The following is an 18,221-nucleotide window of genomic DNA, read 5'->3' as shown; positions in this document are numbered from 1 at the left end:
ACCCACCAAGCCAAAGCAAGATGTTTTTTTGTGCAAGTTCAGCACAACGCAATTACCATGGTGTATGCTGTGCTATAATCACAGTAGTTTTCTCTTAGGCTGAAGAGTTAATCCACCTCATAGAACCTCAAAAAAGTGACAGAGATGGTGCAAGGGCAAGTGCTGCGAATGCATGGCCCCTAGCAGAAAACAAGGGCCACTGATGCTTACCCTGTCCCAATTCACCCTTGGGAATAGAGTCTCAATACTCAGAAAGTTGGTCAATGAAGGCTTAGACTGATGCCGCTGTGGGGCCATTCCAGATTTTGAAAGAAGACACTAAGATATAGAAATATGTGAGACTATATTTTAATGAGCAGTTTGATTAAATCCACCTTAGGCTGGCTAATCATAGGTCATAAAAAGCTGTTTTAAAGTTGTAATAAACAAAATCTTAATGAACGTGAATGAATTTAATGAGGTAAAAAACACACAAGACCCAGAGTAGTCTCTCAGTAACAACTTCCAAATGCATACTGTAAAATTATTATTTCCTACTCATTATAATGACAATTAAGAGAATTTAAAAATACATATGCTACAGGCTTAATTTTGTAAAAAACCCCTTATTAACACAGCATGAATGAATCAACAGTTCAAACAATGCTTTAAACTTTATACCTAACTTCCAATTAAGGAGTCATCCTCATTTTTTTTCACCCCAAGAATAAAAGCCACTGTAACTTTCAGAAATGGAGACCTAGAACAAGTTAAATGATGTGGCAGTAGAACAAGATCAACTGATGCAGGTTGTTGAAATATGAATTTTCAAAGCATGCAAATAAAATGCCACAGTTCTCAACAGCTGTTTTCAAAATCTTTTTTCATATCTGAATTTTCATTCCTTCTACATTTGACAGGATTCATAAATAGCAATGATTGTTCAGCATTTTTGTTTGTTTTAACTCTCCTTTTCTTCTTGGATGTGTTTAACAGTCCAAACTGACTGCTAACATCTCTCAGTCAGCTGAGTGCAACAGCACCCCCTTCTAGTTTTAACAGTGCGAGGTGGAATCTGGAACTCCCGTCATCATGTAAGAAACCTGTAAAGAAGAAATAAGATAAAAGTGAAAATATTCTAAAACTAGGTATTTAGACATAAGAGATAGGCAAATGAATATTAATGCCACTACGTTATTACAGCCTATTCAACTGCAGGGGCTGAGGAGTTTTAAAATGGTTCTTGCGGGCCACAAGGTAGCTCTGTGCAAGTATGGTAGCCAGCATGTCCTCGTCACTGTATGTGGTGGCAGTGCTCCAAAGATCTGTTCACGCAGATGCTTACTTGACAGCAAGCCTCCTGTCCCACTGCTTCCTCCTCTAATGTGGGCATAAAGGCTAATCAACCAAGTACCTGACTGTCTGGGCTCAAGCTGCCTGAGCAGCCATTTGTCATCTCTTCTGATGCAAACACGGTGGGTGGAGAGGGCTATCTGATGGGCCAACTCTATGCCACAAGTTAGCCTATCCTATTTAATTAGACCACCACTTTGGCCTAGCAACTCCTTTATAATCTCAGCACCGGTATCTTTAAACTTGCTTAGATTTTCAGGAAGAAGTACCCCAGACTCTGAAACATTACGCTACCACTGTGTTTTGCCGTACTGAGCTGTATATTCCTTATGTGAGAATTGTTTCAGGAATCCTTCATGTACAGTACTGCCTGATCATATTATCTGTGTGGTTTCACTTTAAAATATTTGTTATGAAAACTTTCAAAACATTGATCGTTGCTACATTAGAAAACAAAGTCATGGTAATTTGTATGAGGTAAGCAGGTGACACTCATCAATGAAACTTAATCAAATTGCAACAAGCCATTTCTGCTGAAGGAAAAAAAAAAACCCAAACAATCCACCATATAAGTAATACCACTGAGATGGACTGAAATCAAACATGATCCTGCAAACTGAAGAACAAAAGTGGGTGTGCAGGCATCTCTGGATAGATTAACTTACCAGGCTGGGGGTCTTTCTTCTGCATTGGCTTTTTCTGGTAATGCTTGATACAATTTTGTTTTAAAAAGCAATTGCACTCCATGCTGTACATAGGTGCTAAAGTATGCACAGGACAGACTTAACTATTAATACATATATTTTTGTTGCATTGTGTGGTAAAGGAGCATTATTTCAGGCATATATACAGTTGCAGTGATAATGGAGTGGAATGGGGGAGATGTGCAATACTGAAATCTCCTGAGTGGGAAAGCAGACTGAAGTGATGCTATCATCTGCAGTCTCTCCCTCCAAACAGATCAGCTCTACAGATAAATTCACACCTGAATATAAACGTCGTCATCGTTTACAAGATCCCATTTTCTCCTGCTGGATGTTTTGAAGGATCTAGCCCATGCTGCTTCATCTGCACTGCGATATCAAACAAGTAATCATAACACTCACACCTAAAATTAAAAGGAAAAAAAAAGGTGAGATGTAAAGTAAGGATCAAGTCTTACCATGTTTTATGAAAATTAATAGTTTTCTTCCTTGTGCTTTACATCACCAATTTGACAGTCTGACTGGACATTTCCATTACTGTGGTATGGAAAGTGCCCAGCATTTTTACTACATGATCCTGATTTGCTGCTTGTCCATCAGCAAAAGAAGAAGTAAATTCCAAATATGGGACTAGAAAAGACTACACAAACAGTATTGGCAGGTGTCGTATAAAAGCAGACATAGCCTGCAGGTTTCATAACAGGAGGGACTTGTCCATATGAAAGGACAATGTTGGCAACCCTATCAGCCAGCATTGATACGAAAGGAAAACCAAGTGGTGGAATAATGGATGGACCCATTCCCAAAAGCTCCCTATACATTGAGTGAGGCCAGAACTTAATGTTCTGAATCACTGCTCATGGGCTGGAAACACACATGACATTAAGGTCACTAAAATTTTGCGGTACAGCAAAAGATACTATATTCCTAAATTGTACTCACATTGTTTTGGCTTTTTCCCATGTTTCTCCCCATACGTAAACTCCGTGACGTCTGACCAATACAGCACAAGAGTCTGGGTATTTTTCCATTGCATGTGCCATTCTTTCCTTGAGATCCTTCTCTTCTGGTGTATTCTCAATAATGGGAACCACTAGCGTATCATCATATCTGAAAGAAAAATCAATGTTTGTGTATTTTAAAAAAAATGCCGTGTTTGGATACATGAAGCTTCTTCCTAAGAAAGAGATTCTCCTTTGACTGTGTAAGGATGTTAACAAATTCTCAACACTACTGATTTCACGCTCTTTTCTTGTGAGTCATGCTGTAACATAAGAACCCTCAGGAACATCTCTCATTCCCAACAGTATGCTATGCTGGCAATACCCGAGAGCTACACTTGAGGCACAAAAAGAAAGTAACACTTTAATGTATTAGGTGTAGCTGTTTGTTCACATATCACTTTGTAGTTGAGTCCCTTTACAACTTTTTCAGACTCTCTTCATCCTGTATTGGCATCACCTACAAGCTTTATCTCAGATTAAATTATTTAAAGGAATCACATCATGAAGAAGGAAATGAAGCTGTTTGCTGCAGAGCAGAAAAAAATTAATTTAGGTAGTCTAAAAAGCCTCTGGAAATAAGATTGTCCTGCTAAGGCATATAAGTAGAAAGTAGAGTCAACACATGAAAAATAAATTATCTGTGATGGAGTCATTGGTGGGCTATATGTGATCTTAAGAGAGCCTAAGAACCCCAGTTCCAAAGACAAGATGATGCATGTTACTCAGTGGAACTTGCCTAAGAGTTTCTTCTGAAGGAGGACTGCGATATTTGGCATTGTCTGAACCTTAATTAACACTGGCAGAAACTTGTTTAAATAGTTTTAATGAGCCCCCAGTGCAGGTTCAGATTTATCATTGAGATCACATAGATACTTCATGAGTGGATGCTACCAGTACTTACTTTTATAAAACAGAGAGAAAGCCATGGTAAAAATAATACAGCTTATACTTCAAATCAGATACTCAGAAAATTTAGAAGTCTCATCCCTTACAGTTTTCATGGCTGGTACTTTCCCAGGAAGTCTATAAAAATAGTGAATGAAGAAAATTCAGTGTTTTTGGCAGGTTTACTTTGACTCTTACATATTCTGATCATTAAAATTAGATTTGGAGTGTTTGCTACTAGTGAGGCCAAATGAGCTAAGGGATTGGTTTCCTAGGTTCTGCCTTCTACTTGGACATGAGTTTGGAAGCAGGTGTAAATACTGTAACTGATTCCTAATCATAGCCATAAGCTTTTAATCAAGAACAAATACCTATAAAACCCAAAGAAGACTCTGAATGAGTTAAATATCTCTTTAGTTTTACTGAAATATAAGCAGCCTACATTTAGCCAAACCTTCATACAAAATATCTTGGGGCAGTCTGAGACATTCAAAGCTATTTACTACAGATCTAGTTCTCCTTCTACTGAAGTCAAAGGTAAAACTATTCTGGCATCACTGGGATCCTATTTAGGCCAACAAATACTTCTGATTATTCTATCTGTAGCATTTTCCTGAATAGTTTCCATAAAATCTTTACGTAATTAGAAGCAATACATTGTCAATCCCTTTTTTGAAAGATCCCATTCAAATTTCTCTGAATTCAATGGGGAGCCTTGTGTGAGGCGAAACAGTGGAATCAGTCTAGTATGGACATATCTAATATGTACGTAAGAACCACATAATCTGGAGGTTTGATTTCTTTACTTTAACATTTAGGAACATTTGGGAATTCAAAATGCATATTCAAAAAAAGAAAATTGTTGTGGATTTTTTAAAAAAACAGTGTTGTTAGACAATTCAATATAAGGAGTGTCTTTTGCCACATTAAAAATACAAATGTTGACAAGAAGGTAAAGCTGGCAAGTCAACCAAAACTGAATAAAATATATCCAGGCATAAAATCACATGCCAGACATATGGCTTGCTCTCTTGCCAAAGGGCAATAGTTAGTTACAAAAATTAACATCAAAAAGTAGAAAGAATTTAGCATTTCAATTTTTCATCTAATTGTGACATATTACATAAATGTTGTTTGTGGATCCCAATTCAACACGCCGTGGGTGGAGTCCTCAAAACAAGCCGTCACACATAATCTGGAATAACTCAGCACTTACCTCAGAGCTCATCCTTGAAAAGTAATAACATTATGTTTAATGAGCTGTTTATTCTGAATTTTCTTTCAAAGTCTGTCAAGTAAAATCTGAAATCCTTTACTCTCTTAACATGCCCTAAACTGGCAAAGGCGGTGATACGTGAAATCCACACAAATGTAGTTTGTACGTCATCAATCCAACCTAATGCTGGTTGGCTCCAGTTTCAGTTTAACATTGTATAGATGTGTTAAAATCTCTGCTCTTGAGATATCTGTCAGGACACAGCTCTTTATTTGGTTTGTTTCTGTAGACCACAGTAGCCTTGACATTACATGATTTTATCTCAAATCTCTTCCACAGGCTTGAGACGTTCTTAGGGAAAGCCAGAGGTCCTTATTCCAGAGGTCTTTTTACTTCTTATTGCTAATACTTTATATTACACACTTTAACACACATAACTCAAATGACTTGCCATCTATTTATGTTGCTCGAAACAAATGATCAAATAGTATGCTTCTTTTCTTAAATATAGAGAAGTACCGGTAATAGCCTCCTGAAGTACACTTCTGGATTCCTTTTATCATCTCCTGATGGGTAATACTGAACTCACTCCCTGGGTAAAGAAGGGTAGCCATAACAGCAGCCTTGGAATGAGTATGGATCACTGCACCTGCTCCTAAGAACAGAAAGAAGAAAAATATGTATCTTTAGAATTAATTTTAAAATGTGTCTATTAAGAAAATTTCATTCACATACTTGCTTCATTTCCCTTGGCTAGGCATCTTAGAAAACAGTGACCTACTGTACTACAGGAAAAAATATACAGCAACCTAAATAAAGGTATGAGATAATTACTCATCTATAGAAGACAATTACAGATTGTCTTAGGACGCTAGTGTTAACTTTTAGTTAGTGACAAATTCCAGGAGAGAAACTACTTGCACAAATTCAAGTAGAAACACTACTTGTACATTTCTTCACATACTGCAATGACTGTAACAGGCTATTAACTTTATCAGAGTTCTCAGATTCTAAAAAAGTCCAAAACTTACTTGTAAGATGAAAGTTTAAAGATTTTTACTTTCTTTTTATGCTAGTACTCTTCTTCGATTATCCACTGATTCTCTGAAAAAATATTTATTGTTATCTTATTGTGTCATGATGGAAAAATAGGTAGACAATAATTATAATTTACTTATATAGTTGCAATCTTGCCAAAAATATGAAATCGGTTTTCCTTGGGTACACATGCAAGGTTCTTGTGCAGCAAGATCAGAAGGGACTCCCTACATCCTTCCCAAACTAACAGATGTAAATCAACAGCAAAAGCTCTCTATTACTGTCCACCTGCAAAAGAAAAGTTTTGTACTTTTTTCACCTATCCATAATTTAGAAACTTTGATCACAGCCAATGCTTATGAAAGGATATAAAACATAGCTGCTGAATAGGCAAAACTACTGTTATAAAACTGCTGTAAATGACCCAGCTCCTCCCACACCCTACTAATATACTGCACTAAAAATTAGTTCCAAAAGATGATGACAAGTATAGGTACATGAGAAGATGAAAATGTAAAGGACACTCACAGGATCTTACCATGGACTACCTTCCACTGTACATATTCCTTTGCAAATTAATTTATTTTATAGTTTCATGTTTATTTCACTGTGACTTCCACATATAAAGAGTATGGTATTGAGCTTCAATTTTGTGGATGGGTATATCAAATCATACGTAGTCGGAGTTGTAAGGGACCTTTAAAAGTCATCTAGTCCAACTCCCCTGTAAGGAGCAGGGACATCTCCAACCAGATCAGGTTGCTTAGAGCCTTGTCCAACCTGACCTTCGGTGTTTCCAGGGATGGGGCATCTGCAACCTCTCTGGGCAACCTGTTCCAGTGTTTCACCACCCTCATTGTAAAAAAATTCAGTGTGAAAAATATACAGTGTTTCAGTCATCACTAAACTAAAAACATTTGCTAAGCACCTCTCATAGTGTAGGCATTCATAAAAAGAGGTGTGCACTGGCTTTTCTTTAGTTTCTTGTGTGGTGGAGGACCACTGATGTCCTTTTCATTCATGTCACAAACAAACATATCTTCTGGCTGTAAGAAAGAAGAAATTATTTTGACCTGTGATGATCCAAATAGTTTTGTTTTCCTTCTAGGGAGACAAATATATACACCTTATATTTCATATAGAATGTGATTTTAACTTTGTAAAAGTGCTGTAACACACTGCATTTCTTCTAGCTTCAACACTATTTACTAACATTGTATAATGTGAATTGTTATTAGATACTTTTTATATTCAGACTGCTGCCAAGCAGATATTTGTAAAACTAAAATTTTCTCAGAAAGGAGACAGTCTGTATCTAAATAACAGACAATAGATCAAAAGGAAAAGTAGCAACTGATTCAAAAAAAAGAAATGTAGATGTACTTTTCTTTCCCCCCTTCAAGAACCAACACAGGACCTTAATTAAACCTACATATAATATATTTAACTTGTAGAACTATTTTTTTTTAAACTTGCTTTTAGTAGCTTTACATGAATGTTACCTTTGCACCAATCAGCTACTCAAAATAGTATAAAGAATTGTTCAGAGCACCAATAAAATTTTCTTCTTTAATGTTATTTTAAAAATCAGCAGGAAATACAGTTGCAAAAAATTTCCTTACTCACTCTGCTCAATCCACTGCTACTGCTAGCAAAGCACAGACCATCACGGTCTTGCCATGTTATGCCTTTGCCTGCCTTACTTGCTAACATCCCCAGTGAGCACTGCTGCAAAACCCCAAGTTTCTATCAGTGAAGACATTCCTTTCACTTCTCATTGTATTTATCCTCAGATTGACAAAACAACAAATCCTTTCCACATAATATTCTATTTTGGGGGAAGTTCTGCTGTCGTAAAATAGTTATCATTTACAATTCTCCCCTCCACTTACATTTTGGGTTTTTATTTAAAAGGAGATACATAGACAAAGTCACCTTTTCATGCTGAGAGCCCAGCCATTGACTGAGAATATCAATACAAAGATTTGTAACCACTCAAATGAAAATAAATAGAGATGAGGTGTTAATGCTTAATTATATACGCAGCACAGTAACTTGAAACTGTAGCCAGACAGCTACAAAGCCATTCAAGCTTGACAAAGAATAAAGCTGGATTTGAGTAATGTTCGAATCTCACAGTCTTCTGTGTTAATTTAAAGCAAAGAGATCATCAAGACTAATCTACACTGGCCACTGAAACGCATGTTGGCTTGCTATGCTAGCGGAGTACTGGGCAAAATCTTCAGTTGTTTCAAAAAGGCAGTCAATAGTATAACAAGTTAATAACTACATAAGGAAAAATGAAACTCTAAACAAAGGTATTTTCATCCATCTCAAGATGAGCTCTGAGATAAAAATATAGTTCAACATACCTGTATTCTTTCCTTTTGGACTCCTGAAGGAGCAATGTAGATTTCATTCCTAAGTTACAGACAGGGAAAAATCAATAAACATAGAATTGTTCAATTGCACAGACATTAGAGCTCTCGATCCACTGAAAAGGCAATAGCAAATCTAGGCCCTCAAAATTCAATAATTCTCTGGCTCCTTCCATAGATTGACATGTAGATGGTTTTCAAAATAGTACTGAATCATACAAAGGCGTATGAAATCTCTAACAATGCATTTATATATTTATTTGTATCGATAAAAAGATAGCACTAATTCAAGGCAATTAAATGACCAAAATTCAAGTAGAAGTGCATTATTTCTTGCAAGGTTTACATGAACAAAGACTATAAAAAATTGGTTGAAATTAAAATGATTTCAATATGGTGTCTGAAATATTTTCAGTAACAGCAAAAAAAAGTTCAGATAATCTCTCTCAATTTTAATCACTATTCAGTTTCAACAGTAACATACTAAATTCAGGAGCACAGAGACATCTAGTGAATAATTAGTCAAGGTACAGATATGTTTCCTAAGGACCACGAGACATTTATATTTCAGGACAAGAGCACTTAGAAGACGAGCGAAGCTGGTAAAGGGTCTAGAGAACAAACCTTATGAGGAGTGGCTGAGAGAACTGGAGTTGTTTAACCTGGAGAAAAGGAGGCTCAGGGGAGACCTCATTGCTCTCTACAACTACCTGAAAGGAGGTTGTAGCAAGGTGGGTGTTGGTGTCTTCTTTGAAGCAGCAAGTGATAGGACAAGAGGAAATAGCCACAAGTTGCAGCAGGGGAGGTTTAGACTGGATATTAGGGAAAAAATATACACTAAAGGAGTTATCAAGCATTGGAACAGGCTGCCCAGGGAAGTGGTTGAGTCACCATCCCTGGAGGTATTTAAAACACGTGTAGACATGGCGCTTAGGGACCTGATTTAGTGGTGGACTTGGCAGTGTTAGGTTTACCATTTGACTCGATGATCTTACGCATCTTTTCCAAGCTAAATGATTCTATGATTCTAACTCTTACAAAAATACAACTCTTAACATAATGCACTGTTCATAGTGGTAAAATGGCTGTGAAGCACATCATATTTGTCATTTTAAACATTCATGAATTAACACTGCCAACATTGCATTAATTTTGTCTTAATTCCTTTGCATGAGCAAGACGATTCAGAGCGGAACATATCGAGAAATCAAATGATAATTCACTTACTAATCAAAGACATGCATTTTTTTCTTAAAACTTTTTTTTTTCTTTTTTAGAAATTAATCACAAAGGGAAAAATCAGATGATGAATACAGCCTTTGAAATATAGGACACCTGACAAAGAATTCTAGATCCATTTTTAATATGTTATTCCATGTCCAAATTGACATTTTTATTCTGAGTAGCTGATATGAACCGCACAATGAGTAATGCTGATTAGGATTAGCTGGTAAAACCATTGTTAGAATTTCAATCAAATTCACATGTTCTTTCACTGTTTCCTATGTAACAATTCTAAGCTAGTCTGATCTCTGCCTCATAGCAGAAACACAGCTGCTGTTACTGCAGGTATAAAACAGTACAGCCAGACCATGTACAACATGTACAGTATTGGTACCAACTCAAATACATATTTTGGTGTAGTCTGAGAAACCAAGTTATGGAACTGCTGAGGAAAACGGTACTACCATGTTAGTGTATTCTCTGTTGACACCATTTGTCCTGCCACAACCAATATGAATCGCACTGAAGTGACGAAGAAAATAGCCCACACTTAGCTATGGATGAGAAATTACTGCTAGAAAGATCTTTCCATAGGCAAAGAACTTTAAAAACAAGAATGAACTGTCTTATCATTCCTATCATTATTATTATTGTTATTTCTTTGCTTGCAAAATCACACAGGGAAGCGAAATGTCCTGCACAAATCTAATAGCACAGCACAAATATTAGCATTTATGTATCTGTCTCATATATTTAAATAGCAATGGCTGTTTGTATCTGCAGGCAAGTGGACATCAGAAAAATGAGAGGTCAGACACTTTCAAGTTAGAGTGTCACAACGCCCTGTGACTGGGGGCAGAATTGCAGGCACCGCGGAAGGTGCGTTTCGCAGAATGAAAACTATTTTCTCAGTGGCCACTGAGAGGAGCTCTGTCTCCATTAAAAGCTTGGAACGTATGAACGGGGGGAGATGAGCAAATTAAAATGCAAAGTGGTGATTCTTAGTAGTGGATGCACACCAAAAATTGTTTCTGTTACCTGACCTGCTTTAATTATATATTAAGCCTATCTCCTTAGAAACTATTTCAGTGGAACAGTAATTTCCTTCTTAAAGGAAATGTCTTGCCTGCAAAATGTATAGGGTGGGATTCATCTCATCTAACCACAGGTATTTGAAAGCTGCATGCCTGGTGTAACCCACTCTAAATTCCATAGTAAATTAAATTAAAAAGGGGAAATACATTGTTCCTTAAAGGCAATTCATCTGCCTTAAACACTGACAGCAAAAGGACAGAAAAAAGTCACACACCGAAGTTGGTGCTCTCCATTGAAGGGACTGCAATGATTAATTCAGACTAGCCACCTCCCTTCTATATGGTTAAATTTGGCATATTGTTCAGCTCCCCCTCTACCTTCTTGCTCATTCTTGATTTTCAAACATTTTTCATGGAACTGAAATATCCTCACCAACTACTAAACACAGCTACCCCCTCTCTCTCTAACCATCACATTCTTTCTCTTCCATCTTTACTTACCCATGTTTCAAGCTGATTCCTCCACCAGTTCCTGTTACCCAGCCTAAACCATAAAACAGTCTACAAAGCTCTGGGATAAGATTTCTTGGATGTAACTTCTCCTAAAAATAAATTAAAGTAAAAAAATTAAAAACCATCAGAAACCTAAGAATTTCAACTCTGAAACTGAGTTTAAAGGGGCAGTACTTTCATATCGCAGTATGACAGTCTAACTTACGCTTAGGAACTTCAGTTACAAAATGAATGCACAATGTATTTGCACAATGTCCTTACATTTTGCAGGGACTGTTCACATCTTGAAAGGAACAAACTAAACCCCCAAATAAAATGCATGTCTGATTATCCTTCACAGGAAAGGTCTCATCTGAAATTTATTAGTGCAGTAGCCCACAGGTATATTACACCAGCGAGATTAAGTCATAGACTATTGCCACAAAAACAGAAAAATAAATGCAGCTAACATTAGCCATTCTGAAAAGTTCAGTTAATTACTTTTCCTATTGAAACAGTTTTCCGTAGGTTTATTTTGCTTAATTTACAAATTTCAGTAGAACAAACTTTATTATTTCTGCTGTATCGTATTTTCACATAGCAGTCAAAAATACCATAGAAAACACAGGCAAATTATTTGATGAATTTACATTCCTACATTTTTACAATGTGAGGTTACCTCACATGCAGTTTAGCCAGAAGGCAAATTGTATTATTTTAATATTTATTTCAGAAGGGAAAAGTTCTTAATTTTTCCTACATTCCATTGTTTATTACAACAATAAATACATCTACACCTGTCTGTTAACCAAAGGTATCCGTAGTGTCAGAGATTCATTCATAGTTAACCTAAACCAGAATAGCTTTACAGTACAAGCCAAAACTATTTATTGGAAATCCTAAACATTACTCTGCACTGAACATAAATGAAAGCTGTATGTAAGAGGTAGCAGTCCTTGATAAGTGAGGATTACATTGGCAAACTAAAAGTTTTTAACGTTGGAACCACTTACCTCAGAAATATAACCAGGATACACAGAGAAAAGTGTGAGATGCTACTTTAATTCATGCTGCGTGCTTGAATTTATACATTTGCATGTTGTCCTGAGTAATTCTCTTAGCTTATCTGAGACAATACAAAGCCAAAGTCTTCCCCATTTACCAGTGTAAAAATAAAAATCATATGTGCTTTCACAAAGATCCTGATACAACTGAACCCATCAAGTAAGGAATTAAATAGCAGAGAAACAGAACAGTCATTTTATTTACGTCAATTTATTTCCCTGGGATGAATTAAGATTTCCACCTACACTACTACAGTAATACAGCTGGTTTTGTTTTTCACATGAGTGTGTGACAGAAATCTATGATTAAGCAATACAGATGTGCTTCTTGCATTGTTTTCAACAGAAAAACTGATCAGTTCTAGGAAGGCTAAACCCTTAGGTCACCAGATACAGTCCCTTGCTACTGCATAATTCTTTTTATGTACTCATTAAGCCTGATCAGTACTTCAAACTTCAGCTTAATAGTGTAGCACTGTATTCTTCAATGGCACTTGCTTCTGAAGCATTTATCTTTAAGGAACTGGGATTCAGTTCAGATGCTATTCCTGCCTGCTCTGATTTTGTTTCTATTATTCATAGTCTCTCTTAACATATTAAAAAATCATGTTTATTCATTCCAAGTGATAGAAACAAGACTCTAACCAGCACTCCTAGAAAGATTTTTAAAGCATCATGAACCTTCATCAGTTCACATTACCTGAAACAGCACATACAAGAGTGTGTGAAGGAAAAAGACTCCAGGGCAGATAAGCAAACTCCTACATTTACCATGAAAAAAACCTGAAATCTTCCCCATTCGCAGATCTGAAAATTAAACCACTTCTTGCTAGCTCTTGGCCACTGAAAACAGCAATATATATCGAGTATACTCTAACTCAACATCCCTCAAATACTCATGACTCTGAAATGTTCTGTGAATCTGAAAATATTAATGTATGTGTCTTATGTTTACAAATACAAAACAAGTGCATAGCATGCGTAAATTATGGGTCCCCATTTTGTTGTTCTGATTTATTTATACAGAATTAATGGCCGTACATAATTTTTATCTATTAATCTGTCATGAAACTGAGTTCCACAGTATCTTGTTTTGACTTATGCAAAATTACATGTCTATTTCTACCCTATGCACTAAACCAGTATCTTTCATTTCAAAGAAAAATTATGTCCCCTACTTTTCATGGAATAAGCTTGCATTAACAGGTTTATATTGCTATCATTTATTGAATGCATGCAGCTATAAAAAAAAAAATAGTTTGTAACACTCCTAGAGTTGTTTCGTATTTTCCCTGTTTGATAAATCTAGACATTTACTGCAAAATTCATATTCGTGGGAGAACATGAGTGGTTTTCACCACTTTAAGTCACTAAAAAGATTCTTAAAAGTTCAAATTCAGAAGCTGCTTTCATCGAGAACATATGAAAATAATCAAGGAATTCTGACTGTTTTTCTGAAATATTTCAGGACTATAAATCAATTCTCAGAGTTCAACAGTATTTTTCCAGGATCAGTGGATATGGATTATAACCATAAACTATCTAAATAAAAACATTACTGTATTTCACGTTTAAAATTACTGATAATAAAAAAGACAGCTCTTTCCATAACTAAAAAAGGGTACTTGCTGTGAACACGTATAAAAGCAGCAGGCAACTCAACAGGATTACTCTTTGTTAAATCTCAATTAGCAGTATTTTTAAATTTGATTTTTAAGTTGAAGTACAGGTGCCATGGTTATCTCTTCCTTCATGTCTCCAACTCAGGATCTGGCCCACTAGTTTCCGATATAGTTAACATGAACAATTTGGCTTCTTTGCTGCTATGCTGTTACCATCTTAGCTTAAGTTTCTACATGCTGTTAGGCATCAAGGAAAACTCCACAAATTTCCATGAACTAAAAGAAGTGACAAATTTTTCAATCCATTAAATTATTCATTTGAAAACAAATTTGCTGGTAAATTTCCAAACAGAAAGTGACTGAAAGTATTCGCTGAATATTTAGAAAAATTCCAGCAGTCAAATCTTTTAAAAAAATTATTATTGTATTCTGTCAGACTGTGGTTGCTCAAGGAAAGTTACTTTTTTTCCTATTTTATCAAAGTTATTGTACCTAATATGATTTAAAAAACAAACCAAACCAAACCCATCCCCCTAAACCAAAAGCCCAGAAAACAAAGTGGATATAACACAATGGAAGTCAAGGTGGACCCAGGCTACTTGTGGAACAAATAAATTTGTAAAGGTTTTGTGAACAGTTTTCAGAAAGTGTAAAACTAAACTACCATGTGGATATTTTAAGATATTATACTAAATAAGCAGTGTCTGAAATATGTATCTACCTTTCATAAATTGTTTAGAAATGACATTTCGTTCTCAGAAATAAGCACAGACTGCATAGATTAAATCATAACACTGATGCTTCATACTGATGGGTGGAAAATCATGATGAGGTTTCTTTGAATAGTCACGTAGTGTTTAGTTGCATGTGGTAAACCAGATCTATGCTACACTGTACACATAAAGTGAGAACAGTACTGCTAATAACCTGGTAGATTTCTGTTAAAAATCTATCAAATAAACCAAAATAGCAAAAATATTGTCATGATCCTTTAAAAAAGTTTACTTTCTACAACACCTTCAGCACCATACAAGGACTCTATAATGCAAAAGGGAGGGTTTTTTTTTTCTGTGAGAAAAAGAAATAATTGTAAGGAAGAGATAGGAAAGCAATGTTGTGAGGATTCCTACTCTGCTTACAAGCCTCAGATGGTCAATTTTTATAGCAAGTACAGACTTCCAACTGAAATTGATAATTTCTTCTGTGCCTTTTTAATGTTTTGAATTTATATCGCAGTAATTAGAAGCTTTAATAGTTTTTTTAAAAAATGACAAGTGATTAACTGTTCTAGGGCTCAGCTTCATAATTTACGGCCAGGAAAGGATATTTCCAAGAGAAACATTTGTTTAGCAGCAGGAAACCACATTCTGTTAGGTTTTTCTGTTAACATCCAAAGAATAAAGAGAACAAAAGAAAAAAAAAAGTAGCACATATCAAAACTTAGTTACTTAGTACCAATACTCTTGCTGAAACAATAAGAAAAAAGTGCTGTTGTCACTGTTCTCTCCTCCCACCCCGATACCACTGTGACTCTAAAGCTGAAGACTGAGTGATCCTTGATGGTCTAAAGTAAGACCATAAGACTTAAACAAATGGGAACTGGGATTTTGTGAGCCTCCCAAGATCGTCTCCTGGCCTGCAGAATCACAGCAAGCAGAAGCTTTGTTTAATGCAGCCCCCCTGAACAGACTCCTTGCATCTTGTTGCAGTTCCTGCAGGGGGCTGCACGCCCCAGGAAAATGCTTCCAGCTCGTGTTGGACTTGGAGAGGCACTGGCAGGGTATGGGAGAAACAGGCAGGGATGCAAGGCAGAAGCAGTGGTTCTGAGGGAGGAGACGGGAAAGGTGAAGTGATGGAGACAGCAGTCTGGGGCAAGTTTGACAAGGTTTGGGAGCTCCTACCATAACTCCATCTTTAAAACCTCTGATGACAGTGAGCCACAAACTCCTTAGGCAATCTGTTTAACTGTCCCAGGTTAGAAATACTTTCCTAATGCCTGGCCTAAATCTGGCTTGCTGAAACTGAAGTCTGTTACCTCTTACCAAAGTTACGGACATAAAGAAGACGTTCTTCCCTTTCACCTCTGTTGACAACATTTTACTTATGAAGACAACTCCTCAATTCGCTCTTTTTTTTTTTTTTTTTTTTTTTTTTGACTAAGCAGATTCTTTCCCTCTTTCCAGACAGGCCACATTGTCTAGTCTGCTAACAATTCTCATCTGCCTGTTGCCAGTCCGCACTGTTCTCTTGATGTAAGGGTCGGTCAGAAAATCAGTATTGTCTCAACCTTGTCATCGAGGACTTCCAGGTGGACTATGGACTTGATCTGGCCTAAAAGTTAGGCTCACAACTTGACATGAGTTGCTGCGAGCAGCCTGCCTGAGTTGTTTTTTTTTTCTGGAAACAGAACAGAACTCTTATGAACAAGGCCGACTCTGGCCTAACAACAAAATGTACAACATCCTTGAGACAGCGGACAGAGTGGCGCGGAGGTGCCACAGCTCATCCCTGCTGTCAAGACTGGCAGAGATAACCATGCAGCTGCTATCGAGGAGGATGAATCACAACTGCTGTCTCAAAAACAACGATGAGAAAGTGCCCTTTAACAGAACTTTGCTAATTATAATGTACAAAAAACACACTTCTATCCTAAGGGCCAAGAACAGGTGGAGATCCCCGAAGTAAAGGAGCAAGGTTTGCCACTTGGCATAAAAGGTCGACCCCTAACAACGAGGCCCCCGAAATGCTCTCCCCACCAAGGATCGACATCGACATCGATTGCGAGGACCGGCGAGACGCTGCCTGGACCTGGGACCATAGGGACACCTTGGATCCACAGTGGTAGCTATTATCCTTTTTTTTTTTTCCTATCTTTACTTTTCCTTTTCACTCCCTTTCACCTATCGCACGCCGCTTTACAGGCAAAATAATAAAGTTTGTGCTGTTTGATTGAAAGCAACCCCTTTGGCATGGCAGCCGTAACTCTGCACTTTGAGATCGCACTAAAAGAACCATCACAAGTCCCGAGGGGGCCGTGACACTTGACCAGTTCCACATACAAACAGGACAGGTATTTCAAGCCTCGTCCAGGAGATGCTCCCGTAAGCTCCAGCACAATGCTCGCTTCGTTTGATGAAGCACAGCCCCGCCGACTCGTATTCACGTTGTGGTGACTTATAGTAATGAACAGTTACCAAACTACAAAGAACTCTAAACAATCACAGAAAAAAAAAAAAGAAACAAAACCCAAACAAACTTAACCCCCCCACACCCCTCAGTTACCATAAATAAATAAATAAATTAAAAGGGCCATCAGTCCTGTAACTGCAGCCAGACTGTCAGCTGACAATATTTTGGGAAGTGTAGTAAATTTCATAACACCGCTATACTCTCTGCTAATTAGTAACTACGAAGGTTACCAGCTAATTACTCAAGTTACAAGAACAGCCTCAACAACGGCAATTGCCAGCTGCTACCCTGGAGCTGAGGCAAAACACTCCCAGCCAGGCGGCCGGCAGAGCGCGGGGCGGCCACAGCAGGGTGCGGGCACGCTGGCAGGGCCGCTGCCGGTTCGCTGTCCCGCCTCGGGCCTCCGGGAGTCCCTCCGGCCGGAAAGGGGCCCCTGGGGCGCCGGGCCCGGCAGGCTGGGGGTGGCCGACCCCGCATCGCCGGGAAGAGGCGGGCGTGCGCGCCCCCGCCGCTGCCGGGCCCCGCGCCCCTTGAGAGCCCACGCGTCCCGCGGGGTCTGCGCGTGGCCCCTCGTTACCTGCGCGGCGTGGCGGTCGTTAGCACCGGTCGCCGCCATGGCGCAGGTCGGGCGGTGAGCGCAGGGGTCCTTGCGCGGGGCCGCGCGGGCGCCTGCTCGCCGCCCGCGGCGGGGCGTCGGCCCGTGGGGCGCCCTGGTGGGCGCTGGGCTCTGCCCCGCGGCGGAGGCGGAGTAGGGGGGGGTTGGGTGGTGAAACTCGTCGGGAGAACGGGAAAAGGGGAGACGCGGGCGCACCCCGGGGGCGAACAGGCAGGCAGGGCTGCGAGAGGCGCGTCTGTGGTCGGCTCGTACCTGGGGCGATAGAGGCAGTCACGCCCGAGCAGGCAAGTGCTGCGGGAGGCCTTGCCGCTGTGCCAGGTGCAGGTAGGCGGCCAGCTGCAGTGCAAGGGGCGCCGGTGAAGTCGCTGTGTGCTGAGGCTGGGGGGCGTGTCGCATTTTTTTTTTTTCCTTCCTTTCCCTCAG

The 18,221-nt window shown here is 38.5% G+C and overlaps 2 protein-coding genes across 3 annotated transcripts in view; one reads left to right on the top strand and one right to left on the bottom strand.

Moving 5' to 3' along the window:
* Positions 1–332: 332 nt before the first annotated feature.
* APIP (APAF1 interacting protein) lies at positions 333–18,183 on the bottom strand. Of its 2 annotated transcripts, XM_086748138.1 has the most exons (9): positions 18,051–18,183; positions 11,317–11,417; positions 8,552–8,600; positions 7,806–7,907; positions 7,108–7,225; positions 5,661–5,796; positions 2,979–3,146; positions 2,318–2,440; positions 333–1,082 (listed from the first exon to the last, which is right to left on the bottom strand). In XM_086748138.1, exons 4-8 carry the CDS (start codon positions 7,890–7,892, stop codon positions 2,341–2,343), a joined length of 609 nt encoding a protein of 202 aa, XP_086604264.1. In that variant the 5' UTR covers positions 7,893–7,907; positions 8,552–8,600; positions 11,317–11,417; positions 18,051–18,183; the 3' UTR covers positions 333–1,082; positions 2,318–2,340. The 2 variants fall into 2 exon arrangements, with proteins under 2 accessions (XP_086604264.1, XP_086604263.1); XM_086748137.1 differs by lacking the exons at positions 7,806–7,907; positions 18,051–18,183 and adding an exon at positions 17,760–17,904.
* The window catches only part of PDHX (pyruvate dehydrogenase complex component X), a 45,216-nt gene continuing 44,994 nt past the window's right edge, over positions 18,000–18,221 (top strand). Inside the window, exon 1 of the mRNA XM_086748133.1 lies at positions 18,000–18,122. The gene's annotated coding sequence lies outside the window, so the exon portion shown is untranslated. The remainder of the gene's footprint in view (positions 18,123–18,221) is intronic.

Source organism: Chlamydotis macqueenii, chromosome 5 (genome assembly GCF_036417535.1).
Source record: "Chlamydotis macqueenii isolate bChlMac1 chromosome 5, bChlMac1.mat, whole genome shotgun sequence".
In the NCBI taxonomy this organism is placed as follows: domain Eukaryota; kingdom Metazoa; phylum Chordata; class Aves; order Otidiformes; family Otididae; genus Chlamydotis; species Chlamydotis macqueenii.
This window is presented reverse-complemented; position numbering and strand designations above follow the sequence as displayed.

What these genes read in the sequence shown, in the direction of transcription:
- APIP (XM_086748137.1), bottom strand. Translation starts at nt 17,798, where the DNA reads ATGGCGGCGACCGGTGCTAACGACCGCCACGCCGCGCAG. An exon ending in ACGACCGCCACGCCGCGCAG is followed by an intron (nt 11,418 to 17,759) that starts GTAACGAGGGGC and finishes ATTTATTTTTAG; the next exon opens with GAGAAGTTACATCCAAGAAA. An exon ending in TCCAAAAGGAAAGAATACAG is followed by an intron (nt 7,226 to 8,551) that starts GTATGTTGAACT and finishes TCTTTCTTACAG; the next exon opens with CCAGAAGATATGTTTGTTTG.